General features: G+C 45.8%; 1 protein-coding gene across 5 annotated transcripts; it reads right to left on the minus strand.

Moving 5' to 3' along the window:
- Positions 1–550: 550 nt before the first annotated feature.
- pnck (pregnancy up-regulated nonubiquitous CaM kinase) lies at positions 551–13,150 on the minus strand. 5 transcript variants are annotated; one of them, XM_049016725.1, is made up of 12 exons: positions 13,015–13,150; positions 12,135–12,216; positions 10,835–10,914; positions 9,854–9,985; positions 9,432–9,506; positions 8,869–9,007; positions 8,305–8,428; positions 8,137–8,212; positions 7,902–8,014; positions 7,583–7,661; positions 4,352–4,439; positions 551–1,698 (listed from the first exon to the last, which is right to left on the minus strand). In XM_049016725.1, the coding sequence occupies exons 3-12, from the start codon at positions 10,909–10,911 to the stop codon at positions 1,588–1,590; spliced, it is 1,014 nt and encodes a 337-aa protein (XP_048872682.1). In that variant the 5' UTR covers positions 10,912–10,914; positions 12,135–12,216; positions 13,015–13,150; the 3' UTR covers positions 551–1,587. The 5 variants fall into 5 exon arrangements, with proteins under 5 accessions (XP_048872682.1, XP_048872681.1, XP_048872684.1 ...); XM_049016724.1 differs by having other exon boundaries at positions 11,926–12,216; XM_049016727.1 differs by lacking the exon at positions 12,135–12,216 and having other exon boundaries at positions 13,015–13,065.
- Positions 13,151–13,760: the final 610 nt, after the last annotated feature.

Raw genomic sequence — 13,760 nt, forward strand, 5'->3', positions numbered from 1 at the left:
GCAGTTGCATAAGGTGCAATGAACTGCTGATAAATTAATGAACAGAAGGGGAGAAGGCTTAGAAACTAAGGCGTTTATACCACTGTCAGCTAACTGGGAGGAAAAAAAACTGATGGAGCATTCTGCCCCCTACTGGCAGCTGAAAACCAGCAATACAAAAGTAAACACACATAATTAACAGGCACCATTTCAGAGGCAAATAAATTAAAAACATTGCTACTTTGTTCTGTGGTGTAAATCGTTTCTTTGTAGATTTTTTTAGCCTGTAATATGCTACTGATATTTGTGTGTTATTTTTGATGCCGAGTTCCAAGCTAAGAGGATTACTTTATAAATTTGAAGGGTACCTGTGTACTAATGATCATATCTTATGTTAATGAATATTACCTGTTTTCCCATATTGGTGTTCCTTTAATGAGAGTGGATCTTTAAATGTATTAGTGACAGACATCAAAGTATTTTTAAATGCTAAAAAAATCTTCAACAAATAATATGTTCATAAAAACAATGGAAACGTAGCATTTATTAAAATTTGACATTGAGAGTTCGATGTTTTGCTTATGTTTCCATGGTAATAACCTTAACATGTGGGCTGGTCATAAGCCACGCCTGTAAATGAATAAACATTAAACTTATGTAACATCGCACATGCTGAGATCAAACGTTCCTCTCTCGCCCTATAAAGGCTTTTATGACATCATGCAAACTGCGGCATAACAAATTTATTTGAAATTTCTGTCTTTAAAAAGCCATTTGATGGCATACTTAAGAGCTAATCCACCATGGCTGCCTGTGTTGCAAAACTGCAGGGCATTTTAATATTCATAGATCTTTTTTATATAAAAATGCAGAAAATGTACCTGGAAAAATACATTTAATCTATTATTGTGCGATTTTTTCTCACAAGTAAAACCAGATTTTATTGCTTTAATACGAACATCAACAGTATCATCCTGTATATGATACATTTCACATAATGTCCATTTTAAAGAAAATTTTGAATGGATGAATCCAAAATAAATAATATATGAAAAAAACTAATGAAAAGAAAAAGAATCCAGTGACTTGTTCGATACTGACGAACAATGAGCGTTTATCTCTCCGCTAATTATGTCTCCGTAAATAAGAATCAAAACAGTCTTCCAAAGTTACGTATCATAATTTGTGCCAAAACTTAATGGCAGATCACTCATTATCAATCAGGAGACAAATCTGATTAAATAATCATAAACACATGTGATGCTTAGATTATTTGTTGGAATAACATAACAAATCATGCAAACAGCCTCCCACACAACTGCAGACACTTTAATCTATTATAGTTTTGCATGCACAGTGATATTTATGACTCAAAAACAGCAAGAGAAGCCGAATATCAGTCCAGTATCCTGTATATCGGAAATGGATCTGTAATCTTTTTTAAAATTACATTAACTACACCGCATCCATTTAGGCAATATAATTCGCTTGCATTCGCCAAATCTCAGGACCACGTGGGTCCGAATGCACCTTCTGTGGAAAGACGTACAGACGTTTACTCCAGTGCAGTTTCCGCGTCACACGTGTCCTTTTGCAAACCTCTGCTCATCAGTGTTTCGGCAGCCTTCCAGCAGCTGCAGCCAGGCCTGCGTCCTCCTCCTCTGTGGGGGTGGCTTTCTTACTGAGGTGCTTCACCACCAGGGTAGCATTCAATGCCCTCTGGAAGAAACCCCCCCCCAAATAGAGACACTGAGCCTGGCAATAACCTCCTGTGTTCATAGCAAACACAAAGCTACACACGGCGCAGTGTACGCCCGTGAACACAAAGCTACGCACTCCGCAGTGTACGCCCGTGAATACAAAGCTACACACTCCGCAGTGTACACAGGTGAACACAAAGCTACGCACGCCGCAGTGTACACCAGTGAACACAAAGCTACACACACTGCAGTGTACGCCCGTGAACACAAAGATGTGCACGCCGCAATGTACGCCCATGAACACAAAGATACGCATGCCGCAGTGTACGCCCGTGAACACAAAGCTACGCACTCCGCAGTGTACGCCCGTGAATACAAAGCTACACACTCCGCAGTGTACACAGGTGAACACAAAGCTACGCACGCCGCAGTGTACACCAGTGAACACAAAGCTACACACACTGCAGTGTACGCCCGTGAACACAAAGATGTGCACGACGCAATGTACGCCCATGAACACAAAGATACGCATGCCGCAGTGTACGCCCGTGAACACAAAGATACGCACATCGCAGTGTACACCAGTGAACACAAAGGTATGCACGCCGCAGTGTACACCGGTGAACACAAAGATACGAAAGCCGCAATGTACACCGGTGAACACAAAGCTACACACACCACAGTGTACGCCCATGAACAAAAAGATATGCACACCGCAGTGTTCACCAGTGAACACAAAGCTACACACGCCGCAGTGTACACCGGTGAACACAAAGCTATGCCCGTGAACACAAAGATACGCATGCCGCAGTATATGCCGGTGAACACAAAGATACGCACGCCACAGTGTACACCGGTGAACACAAAGCTACACACACCGCAGTGTACGCTCATGAACACAAAGATACGCACGCCGCAGTGTATGCCCGTGAACACAAAGATACGCACGCCACAGTGTACACCGGTGAGCACAAAGCTATGCCCGTGAACACAAAGATATGCATGCCGCAGTGTACGCCCGTGAACACAAAGATACGCACGCCACAGTGTACACCAGTGAACACAAAGCTATGCCCGTGAACACAAAGATACGCACGCCGCAGTGTACGCCCGTGAACACAAAGCTACACACTCCGCAGTGTACACCGGTGAACATAAAGATACGCACGCCGCAGTTTACGCCCGTGAACACAAAGATACGCACACCGCAGTGTACGCCAGTGAACACAAAGATACACACGCCGCAGTGTACACCGGTGAACACAAAGATACGCACGCCTCAGTGTATACCGGTGAACACAAAGCTACACATGCCGCAGTGCACGCTCGTGAACACAAAGATACGCATGGCGCAGTGTATGCCCGTGAACACAAAGATACGCACGCCGCAGTGTACGCCCGTGAACACAAAGATACGCACACCGCAGTGTGCACCGGTGAACACAAAGCTATGCCCGTGAACACAAAGATACGCATGCCGCAGTGTATGCCCGTGAACACAAAGCTACGCACGCCGCAGTGTACACCGGTGAACACAAAGCTACGCACTCCGCAGTGTACACCGGTGAACACAAACATACGCACGCCGCAGTGTATGCCCGTGAACACAAAGCTATGCACGCCGCAGTTTACGCCCGTGAACACAAAGCTACACACTCCGCAGTGTACACCGGTGAACATAAAGTTACGCACGCCGCAGTGTAAACCAGTGAACACAAAGTTACGCACACCGCAGTGTACGCTCATGAACACAAAGATACGCACACTGCAGTGTACACCGGTGAACACAAAGATGCGCAGGCCGCAGTGTACACCGGTGAACACAAAGCTACACACGCCGCAGTTTACGCCCGTGAAAACAAAGCTACACACATTGCAGTGTACACCGGTGAACACAAAGCTACACACGCCGCAGTGTACGCCCGTGAACACAAAGATACGCACGCCGCAGTGTACGCCCGTGAACACAAAGATACGCACGCCGCAGTGTACGCCCGTGAACACAAAGATACGCACGCCGCAGTGTACGCCCGTGAATACAAAGATACGCACGCCGCAGTGTACGCCCGTGAACACAAAGATATGCACGCCACAGTGTACGCCCGTGAACACAAAGATACGCATGCCGCAGTGTACGCCAGTGAACACAAAGATACGCACGCCGCAGTGTACGCCCGTGAATACAAAGATACGCACGCCGCAGTGTACGCCCGTGAACACAAAGATATGCACGCCACAGTGTACGCCCGTGAACACAAAGATACGCATGCCGCAGTGTACGCCAGTGAACACAAAGATACGCACACCACAGTGTATACCAGTGAACACAAAGCTACACACCGCAGTGTACGCCCATGAACACAAAGATACGCACGCCGCAGTGTTCACCGGTGAACACAAAGCTACACACGCTGCAGTGTACGCTCGTGAACACAAAGATACGCACACCGCAGTGTATGCCCGTGAACACAAAGATACGCACGCCACAGTGTACACCGGTGAACACAAAGCTATGCCCGTGAACACAAAGATACGCACACCGCAGTGTACGCCCGTGAACACAAAGATACGCACGCCACAGTGTACACCAGTGAACATAAAGATACACAGTGCACAAACCGTGAACACTATGATTTTTTTCCCTTTTCCCTTTCTCAGGAAAATGATCTCACCTTCCACTGGTTCTTGGCGAAGGTCTTCTGGATCTGTGCACTAACTGTGCTGTGGATGTTTCTTTCCAGAGCAGTGCCACCGGATATCCTGCCAGAAGAGCACATCCCCGTCACGGCAATGGGAGCAGAAGGGTCTGTGCCCAGCCTCCTTAATGTCCTGAGCTCAGCATTGCTTTGCTAGGCCTAATATAAGTACTCTGCTGAGGCCACTGCAAAAACATGAGTAATATACACTGACCTCAGCCTGTGGGTATATAACTCACTGTAAGCACTTTAAGGCTCCCTCGTTTAGCGAACACACAACAGGCCCACACACAGCTGGTAATGCAATTCTCTGAAAGGTTCATCCCATGTCACCAGATGTGATTATTTAAGAACAAATTGTAGGGCATCCTTCACTTTGCAGTAATAACAAGTAATAATGCTGTAACTTGTTATTTTATGGAGGCGGCCTGTCTTAGACTGATGTAACAGAACAGTTATGATGAAATAGATGAAATGATGAAATTGAGACTGATGACTCATTTAATTAAGAGGGAATTGTACTCCCATTCAGCGACAGTTAATTAATGCTTATAGTACCTTTGCTTTGTGTTTCTGAAATATGACAATTCTGCCAAAGCACAAAAGGTAATTTTCTTAATCCGGATTCATTTGAGCATTTCTATTTGCTCTTATAATAGGAAATATCATTTTCGAGAAGTAATTCTTTTGATAATGAAAATCAATATTAGACCAATTCAGCATTCAGTGGACAGGAATACCTGGAGGTGCAGACTGTGGGACTGCAAAGATTAAAAACAGAGTGTATAGCTGAGTCTGCCTGTACATTGTTTTACAGTCTCAGCTAAGATGTTAGGATTTACTGTCTCTGTCATAACGGGGCCCCGAAGCTGGGTGAGGTCATAAAGGGGCCCCGAAGCTCGGTGAGGTCATAAAGGGGCCCCGAAGCTCGGTGAGGTGATAAAGGGGCCCCGAAGCTCGGTGAGGTGATAAAGGGGCCCCAAAACTGGGTGAGGTGATAAAGGGACCCCGAAGCTGGGTGAGGTGATAAAGGGGCCCCGAAGCTCGGTGAGGTCATAACGGGGCCCCGAAGCTCGGTGAGGTGATAAAGGGACCCCGAAGCTGGGTGAGGTGATAAAGGGGCCCCGAAGCTGGGTGAGGTGATAAAGGGGCCCCGAAGCTCTGTGAGGTGATAAAGGGGCCCCGAAGCTCGGTGAGGTCATAAAGGGGCCCCGAAGCTCGGTGAGGTGATAAAGGGGCCCCGAAGCTCGGTGAGGTGATAAAGGGGCCCCGAAGCTGGGTGAGGTGATAAAGGGGCCCCGAAGCTGGGTGAGGTGATAAAGGGGCCCCGAAGCTCGGTGAGGTGATAAAGGGACCCCGAAGCTCGGTGAGGTGATAAAGGGGCCCCGAAGCTCGGTGAGGTGATAAAGGGGCCCCGAAGCTGGGTGAGGTGATAAAGGGACCCCGAAGCTGGGTGAGGTGATAAAGGGGCCCCCGAAGCTGGGTGAGGTGATAAAGGGACCCCGAAGCTGGGTGAGGTGATAAAGGGGCCCCGAAGCTCGGTGAGGTGATAAAGGGGCCCCGAAGCTCGGTGAGGTGATAAAGGGGCCCCGAAGCTGGGTGAGGTGATAAAGGGGCCCCGAAGCTGGGTGAGGTGATAAAGGGGCCCCGAAGCTGGGTGAGGTGATAAAGGGACCCCGAAGCTGTGGCTTCCTCTGAATGGGGCACCAGTCCACTACAGGCTACATGCAATGAAGCAATACAGGTGATTCAGAGATGCCAGTTCACCCAACTTTGACCTGAGGGAGAAACACAACAAGAGTATGCAAAACCCCATACACCGAGTAGAGATGGGATTTAAACCCCCAACCAAGCACTGCTGTGCAGTACATTACTGCCACAACCATGCAAAACATCACTGATAAATACCAGTACCCTTGCATGCATTATTTACCTTATAATAAATGATGCAGTATTTGTCACAATGTATCAATGAACTTGATAATGTGTAAACAGGACTAAAAATGGTAATGAAAGGAAATGCATGCATCCATCTTGCAGGTTTTGCGGGTAGCACTGTCGTCCCGCACCTGCAGGGCCGGGTGTTTGAATCCCTCCCCCCCGCCCTGAGAGTCTGAGCTTTGCATGCCCCCCCCCCCTCATTGTATGTGGGCTCTCTGATTGGTTGGTGCCCGTTCCCAAGTTCCACCTCAGCTTCATGGTGCCTGTTTGCTGCCAGGGGGTCCGAGCTGCCTGTGCAACCCTCAGCATTGTGGTGAACAGAAGAACAATGATTATACCACATTTTGTGTTTTTAGTGTTTATAAGCACAGTGTACTCTCAACATTTTCTCAAATTTTAGACTTGAATATAGCACCACCCCCCCCCCCTTTCTCCACTGACAGCAATGCGGACTCTTGGCAGCTGTTTAGGATTTAGTTTGGGGGATTGTGGGGGCAGTTCATCTGTCACAGCTCTCCATCTCCTTGCTTGTTCACAATACTTACATCACCTTTATCTTGTTGAAAAACAAATGATTTTCAGTAGGTGCGTCCAAACCTTTGATTGGTCCTGTGCAGTTTGGTTGTCTAAAAGAATACCTGCAATTTCTAAAATGCTCACATCTTTATGTGAACTTGAAAAATGGTCCCCACAATGTCAAAAAACAGATTTTTATTACATTGTGGGAGATATTTGGTCCCCACAATGTAAACTAAACATAATCCACACACGCACACACAAACATGGGGGGTCTGGAGCCTATCCTGGAAGCAATGGGCATGAGGCAGGGAACAACCCAGGATGGGGGGCCAGCCCATCGCAGGGCACACTCACACACCATTCACTCACACATGCACACCTACGAGCAATTTAGCAAGTCCAATTAGCCTCAGCATGTTTTTGGACTGTGGGGGAAACCAGAGTACCCGGAGGAAACCCCACGACGACATGGGGAGAACATGCAAACTCCACACACATGTGACCCAGGTGGAGACTCAAACCTGGGTCCCAGAGGTGTGAGGCAACAGTGCTAACCTCTGCACCACCATGCCGCCCCCCTCCATGATGCCATTTATCAAAAACATACATTAATGTTCATTAAAAGTACCATATGCATTTCAATAATATGGATGAATGATTAAGACAAAGTTACCCCTGACACCTTCCCAGCATTAAGGTACGAGCCACAGAGAGAGTGAAACGTAGTGACCTGAAGGGGTGACTTACCAAGGGTGCTGCAATGCCTGGTTACAGTCAAGCCTTTTCTCTGGTTCTACCTGCAGTAGGTGTGATATGAAGTCTTTGGCTTGGTCAACAGAGAGAGGGGAGCAGGGGGGAACGAGGAAATCGAGAGGAGAAATAAAACACTTTAATGATGCAGAACCTCAACACCATTTCCAGACTAAAAATCTATTCCAGCAAACAATTATACACAACCATAGAATGCATTATATGGCATGAAATGGTTTCCTGGATTCCACCTGAAGAAAATGAAGAACAACAACACAAGGCAGGTTTAGACTGTGAAGAATGAAGATGGAGCCACCTGACCGCGAGATATCATCCCAGAAAGGTGAGTCAAACTCATATTCGCCCTTCATTATCTGCCTGTAGAGCTCCGTGTCATTCTCATCGTAAAAGGGGGGGTACCCACACAGTCTGGAAAGAGAAAAAAAGCCCCATTATGCAAGGTGCCCACACGCAGACTGTCACATGCCCGGTGGATTCTGCATTCAAGTGGAAGCTGGAAAACGATGACTAGGCGGCTGTTTAACACTCACAGTATGTAGGAAATTACGCCCACAGCCCAAAGATCCACGGCCTTCCCATATTTCTTCTGCTGCAGGATCTCTGGTGCTGCACAGATGTGAAATGCACGGCAGAGTCTATCAGGACACTGAACAGCCTTGAGGAAACCTTGAGGAGCATTAGGCATCAGGACCCCTCACCCACGTAGCCGGGAGATCCGCAGACCGTGGATAGTACTCCTTGGTCTTCCATCTTAGACAAGCCAAAGTCACTGATGACAATCTTGGAGCCCTCAAATGGAGTGTCATATAACAGGTTCTCGGGCTGAAAGGAGGTAGGGAAGCACACAGTTTGGTGACTGACACGTGACAATGTGTTCCAGGGGAACCAGAGCAGTAGCCCAAAAACAGCAGTAATTTACTATTCTGCACCATCGTCATTGGGCATTGATGTACCTGCACCAACCTACTGTACTGCTATATCATCTTTGCTTCCACATGCATCCTCATTACAAAGTTGATCTAGACCGATCTGTTTATTCTGTTTGGTGAGATGGTCGCTACGGCAACGGAGCAGAGAGGCAGGCTGACGGCGTAACACTGTGATGAACTGCCATCCCCGTTTGCCATCAAACATGGCAGCCTCATCAAATCTCAGCACTTTCCATAAGCCACTTCCCCGGCACAGAGTGCCGCGTCGCTTCCCAAGGCTGCGGCTTCACCGATAATTGGATGCGGTGATCCTGAGAGGAGGTGGCACCTTGCCTTAAGATCCCTGTGCACGATGCCCAGCTTGTGCAGGTATCTGACTGCTTCCAGCACCTGACGGATAACACAGCTGGCGTCCTTCTCCGTGTAGATGCCTCTGTCCAGGATCCTGTCCAGCAGCTCACCGCCAGTAACCCTGCCACAGTGATACGGTCATCAGCTACAGGTGCCCTTGTGGGCTAGGGGGCGCTATGCTCCCATGTTAGAAACATGACAGGACACGTGAATGTACGGTAATGACCTGCTCATCTCCGTGTCTTAAATTACACGTCACTTGAGTAATCTCTATTGAACATGTCCATATATATTTTATATTACACTGCAGAATCAGAATGTTCTTTATAATCACATACATTACCATTCACATGTAACATGGCAGTTTGCTTCATCTTGAAATAAAAACACAGCACCCAATCCCCAATTATAACTATAGTTAAGGTTGTGGATGGTTTCTCAATTTACTTTCCAATTGTAGCTATGTTTCAGATTTTCCGTATTTCAATCTCATAAAACGTGAACCGACTGCCCACAAACACGGACGGCGTTTGACTCGGACTCACAGAGTCATCACCAGGTAGAGCTTTGCTGGTGTGTCAAAGGTATCTTCCAGGGAGACGATATTCTCATGATCGATCCTATAATTGAAGACGACAAAGAACATTATTTATACAGGCATTCAGATATTTGCATATGACTGAATATGTCTCCCGTAGCCCTTATTTCAAATGTCTGAGCAATGTTCTGTTTAATTTGGAGTAAAGATATAGAAAACAATTGTAGTTGATATTGAATAGATTTCGTTCGTAGTTCGTATTGTATATTTCATTGATCGTGAAATCTGGTCATATAATTGTGAGTAGCTCAATTAGGCTGTCAGTCAGCGGTCAGCAACGAGGCTGTAGGCTGCTTTTGAGGTTTGACGGGCGTGGCATGTACAGTGAATGAATGGGAAGTGCAGCAAACGGCTAAAATGGGTACCGACTTGCGCAGCACATCGATCTCATTCTGCAACATGGCCTCCTTGCCCGCCACCGCCCTCTTGTGGATGCATTTGACAGCTACAAGCTTTTGAGAGCGCCGATGCTGAGCCAGCCATACTTCCGAAAAGGATCCCCTGAAACAGAAGCAACACAAGAGCTTTCAGCTTTCCTGTGATCCAGGGGAAAGTACTTTGTGGGAGCCTAATAGATGTGTGGCTTTGGCATTCAGTTAAATGAGTGTTTGGAGTAAGAAGATAAAGGTTGCGCTCAATTTTAGGGGAATTAAATATAGTCGTAATCACACTGTCTCGGGGGACCGCTATGTATGCTGGCTTGATTTTTCTTAACGATACCATTTATCTGAGGTACAATGATGAGCTAATCGCAACAATTATTTTATTATTTTTTACGAAGTACTTGGTAGTGCCTTGAATAACTAATTGCCTGAATAAATTATTCACTATAATTAACTTGAATGGATAGTTTTACTGTTGTTTCAGATCCAACATGGCAAAGTTTTAATGAACGCACTTGACATTTTACTCGCAAAGCCCTGCTTATGTTCTCCGTAAATTAGCTGCAGCTCCTTACTTACTACTGCAGCACCATGATAATCATTTCAAGCGAGACCAACTTCATTAATGAAGACGTTGGTTGTAACAAAGGGCAACGCGCAGCGTCCAGGAACAAAATGACAGCGTCGTTTTTTTGGTTGTCGCCACTAAAATATTTAAAGCGATATATCCACAATGACAAGAACATCCAGTACACATGCACATCCCATGCTTTGTGACGTTATCAGTATCGTCCCCTTGAATGGAGCGATTCTTTTTTATAATCCAATAATGTGCAGAGGCAAGAACATGACTACAATGAATAAATTTAAAATAATGCACATCTTAATGTTGCTTCACCCTTGAATTCTTTATTCGGACAAATAACCTCAGAAACAGATTAATGTAACTCATCATGAACAGACTTACTCTCCAAGCTTTTCCTTGAGCTCATATACTGATGTAATATCTCCATCCGTATTCCCAGCGCCTTTCATTGGAGCCATCTCCTGCCGAGAATAGACACACATGCAACAGCGTCCATTATTGGTAGCTGAGGGGCAGTGAAGTCAAATTCTTCATCTAGTTTAAGCAATGTGGATTCGAGATAAAAAGATGAATGTTTTTTTTTTGTCTTCACTCTCAAATTTTTACTCTTGCGTGACATTAGCTGTCCTTATTTAAACCTATACTGCTGCATCTGTCAAAGCTGTGCTCAAAAAGTTATTATATAAAATGTGTTTAATTCCGTGTCAACGTTTCCTTCCAGGTATCGGTGTGCTTGCAGTTCATGATTAACCATTTACAGCCAAATAAGATTGTGCCGCTTGGCTGATTGCTCTCGTTCACTCTTCTTTATTGACCAGTGACGGTCAGTATAGGGAGCAGCAGTATGACTTTGGCAGTGTAAAGAAAAATTTTGTCTGCTTAAGTACACGCAAATACCTTCGGTCTTTTATTAAGATTATGATCCACAATACACTGCAACTAAGGAGTGTAACACTGCTAAATGACACTAATTTCATCCATCATCGTAAACTGGGATCTCGGGGGGGACTGGAGCCTATCCCGGGAACAAGGGGCGCAGGCGGGAACCGACTCACGGGGAATCAACCTGCCCTTCACGCTTTTGAACCGTAGGATAAAACCGGAGCCCCCGGGGAGAGCGTAGGAACTCCGCATAGAAAGTACCCGGGACCGAACCCAAGACCTTTTTAGTGGGAGGCAGTAGCACTTACCACTGCGCCAACGTACCACAACTAACTTCATTTCTAATTTAAATACAATGCCCAAACTGCTTAGGTATAGATCTTAAACAACAATTCAAATGTATTTCACTTAATACATGTGAAGGGAACTTTATATAATCAATTCTTGTTGAGCAATAATCCTGCATGGCACTTGAACCAACTTCGTACAAGACACACCATATTTATGCTAGCAGTACCCGCTGCTCTCCGACAATGACATAATAATACGCTCGCTATAATATTAATATTTAATGTGCTTATGATACTCACAGAATGTAATTTCTGGTTGTCAAGTGTCATTTTCACTGCAGTAAAAAGTCAGGTATCATGTGATTGCTGCAGGTGGTTTGATTACATTGATGATTGTTATGTACAAATCAAAGGGCCCGCTTGCATTTCTGCAATTTCCCTCTGATTTGATTAGCGACGCCCAGCAGGCAGTCTGATTATTAAGCGCTGCCGCACTCGCTTTCTCTGACCCTCTGGCTTTCCTCTCCTCTTCTTGTTTTCCTCGCTGCTTCTCGCTCGGTTTCTCCGAAACTGCTGCCACAGCCTCTTTATCTGACGGGCATCAAACACAGTGGCTAACTCGGGTTAATGGTTCTATATGTTATAAAGACCAGAGGAGGATAGTTCAGGTCCATAAAGGAAAAATCCTGATAAAGATTTTCTTTCGACCGACCAGTTGAGTATTCTGTGACGGCAACTCGTTATGTGCAGCTGGTTGGTTGAAACAAAATCTTGGTCTGGGTTTTTAATTTTCTGGACCTGAACTATCCATCTCTGGTCCTAGTTATATATTAGTCATCTGCCTCCCAAAATGACTGTTTTCCGAGCTTGCAATTGTCACTTAGCTTTGATGGGTTTATCAGAGTCAAAAAGTTAAACCTTGATTTGTAATAGTTAAAATAATAAATTGCCCCGTAAGACTTGACCCGAGTAGAACATTTGCAAGATCATCTCCAACAGCTAATCATCTCACCCATGAAAGTTAATATTTTAACTTTTTAACTAATAAGTTTAATATTTAGTCAGTGCCAATCCATGTACTTAACACCCAATTACTTATTGTGATGTATCCATTGGCGTAGGGGACATACACTCCCCAGTATTTAATTTGGCTTAATTTGTCCCCCCACCCAAAAAATAACCCTTTACATTTCAGTTATTAGGTCCCCCCCCCATATCAAACTTTCTTATGTGCCCTTGGCTGTGTCTGTATCATGATAATGAACAGTATTCTCCTGTAGAGAATGTGCAGGACAAATTCTGTCCAGCACATTTCAATCAACCCAACCGCCCAGCAGTCACAGCTTCTGTAGATGTGTATCAGAGTTTATCAGGAAGCCCAATTTTTACCTGCTGTCTGTCGCTGCCGCTGCTCTCCTCCTTCCACCTTCCTCACTGTCACCTTACAAATATCTCCTCTCTAATCGAATATCACGCTTTTATTCATGGCTAACCTTTCCCTCCCACATACGCAGTCAAAAGATCGAGCTGCATTTTTAAAGTGAGAGAGGAAGAAAGAGAGACGCGGACAGGAAAGGAGGCTGGTTATGCTCACGTGGTCCGTGGGCCCCTAGAAGTCAGACTGTTTGTTCATTCCGTACAGCATTAGCTGGGATGCTCAGTGTCAGTGACACAGACATATTCATGGCATGGGGCTGCAGCTCATCAGGGATCGTTTCTCAGATGAATTATTTAACTTGAAATATTGTTGTTTGTAACATGTTTAATACTGTTGGCAGTTCGGGACTCTATTCAGAGGGGCAGCAGCCCCCCTCCCCCCAAAAATAATCATTATTAAACCACGTTGCGTTGTGTCCTGCGTTTTCATGAACATTTTGTACACCCCCGTCCAACAGACTGTGCCGTGGAGAGCCCCCCCACCCCTCCACCCCACTGCTAAGCAAATTTAATTGTGGGAAACCCAGGTGTGGGGGGGCTGAACTCCCCCCCCCCAAGGATCAATTCCTACAATCTCCCCTGTTTAGAACAATCAGACCAGGAAGCAGAGCTGCAGAGCACGTGTTCCATGGACACCGTCACTGGACACCGTCACTGGACACCACTGGACACTGTCATTGGACACCACTGGACACCCT

This window comes from Brienomyrus brachyistius, chromosome 6 (genome assembly GCF_023856365.1).
Source record: "Brienomyrus brachyistius isolate T26 chromosome 6, BBRACH_0.4, whole genome shotgun sequence".
NCBI classification, from domain to species: Eukaryota; Metazoa; Chordata; class Actinopteri; order Osteoglossiformes; family Mormyridae; genus Brienomyrus; species Brienomyrus brachyistius.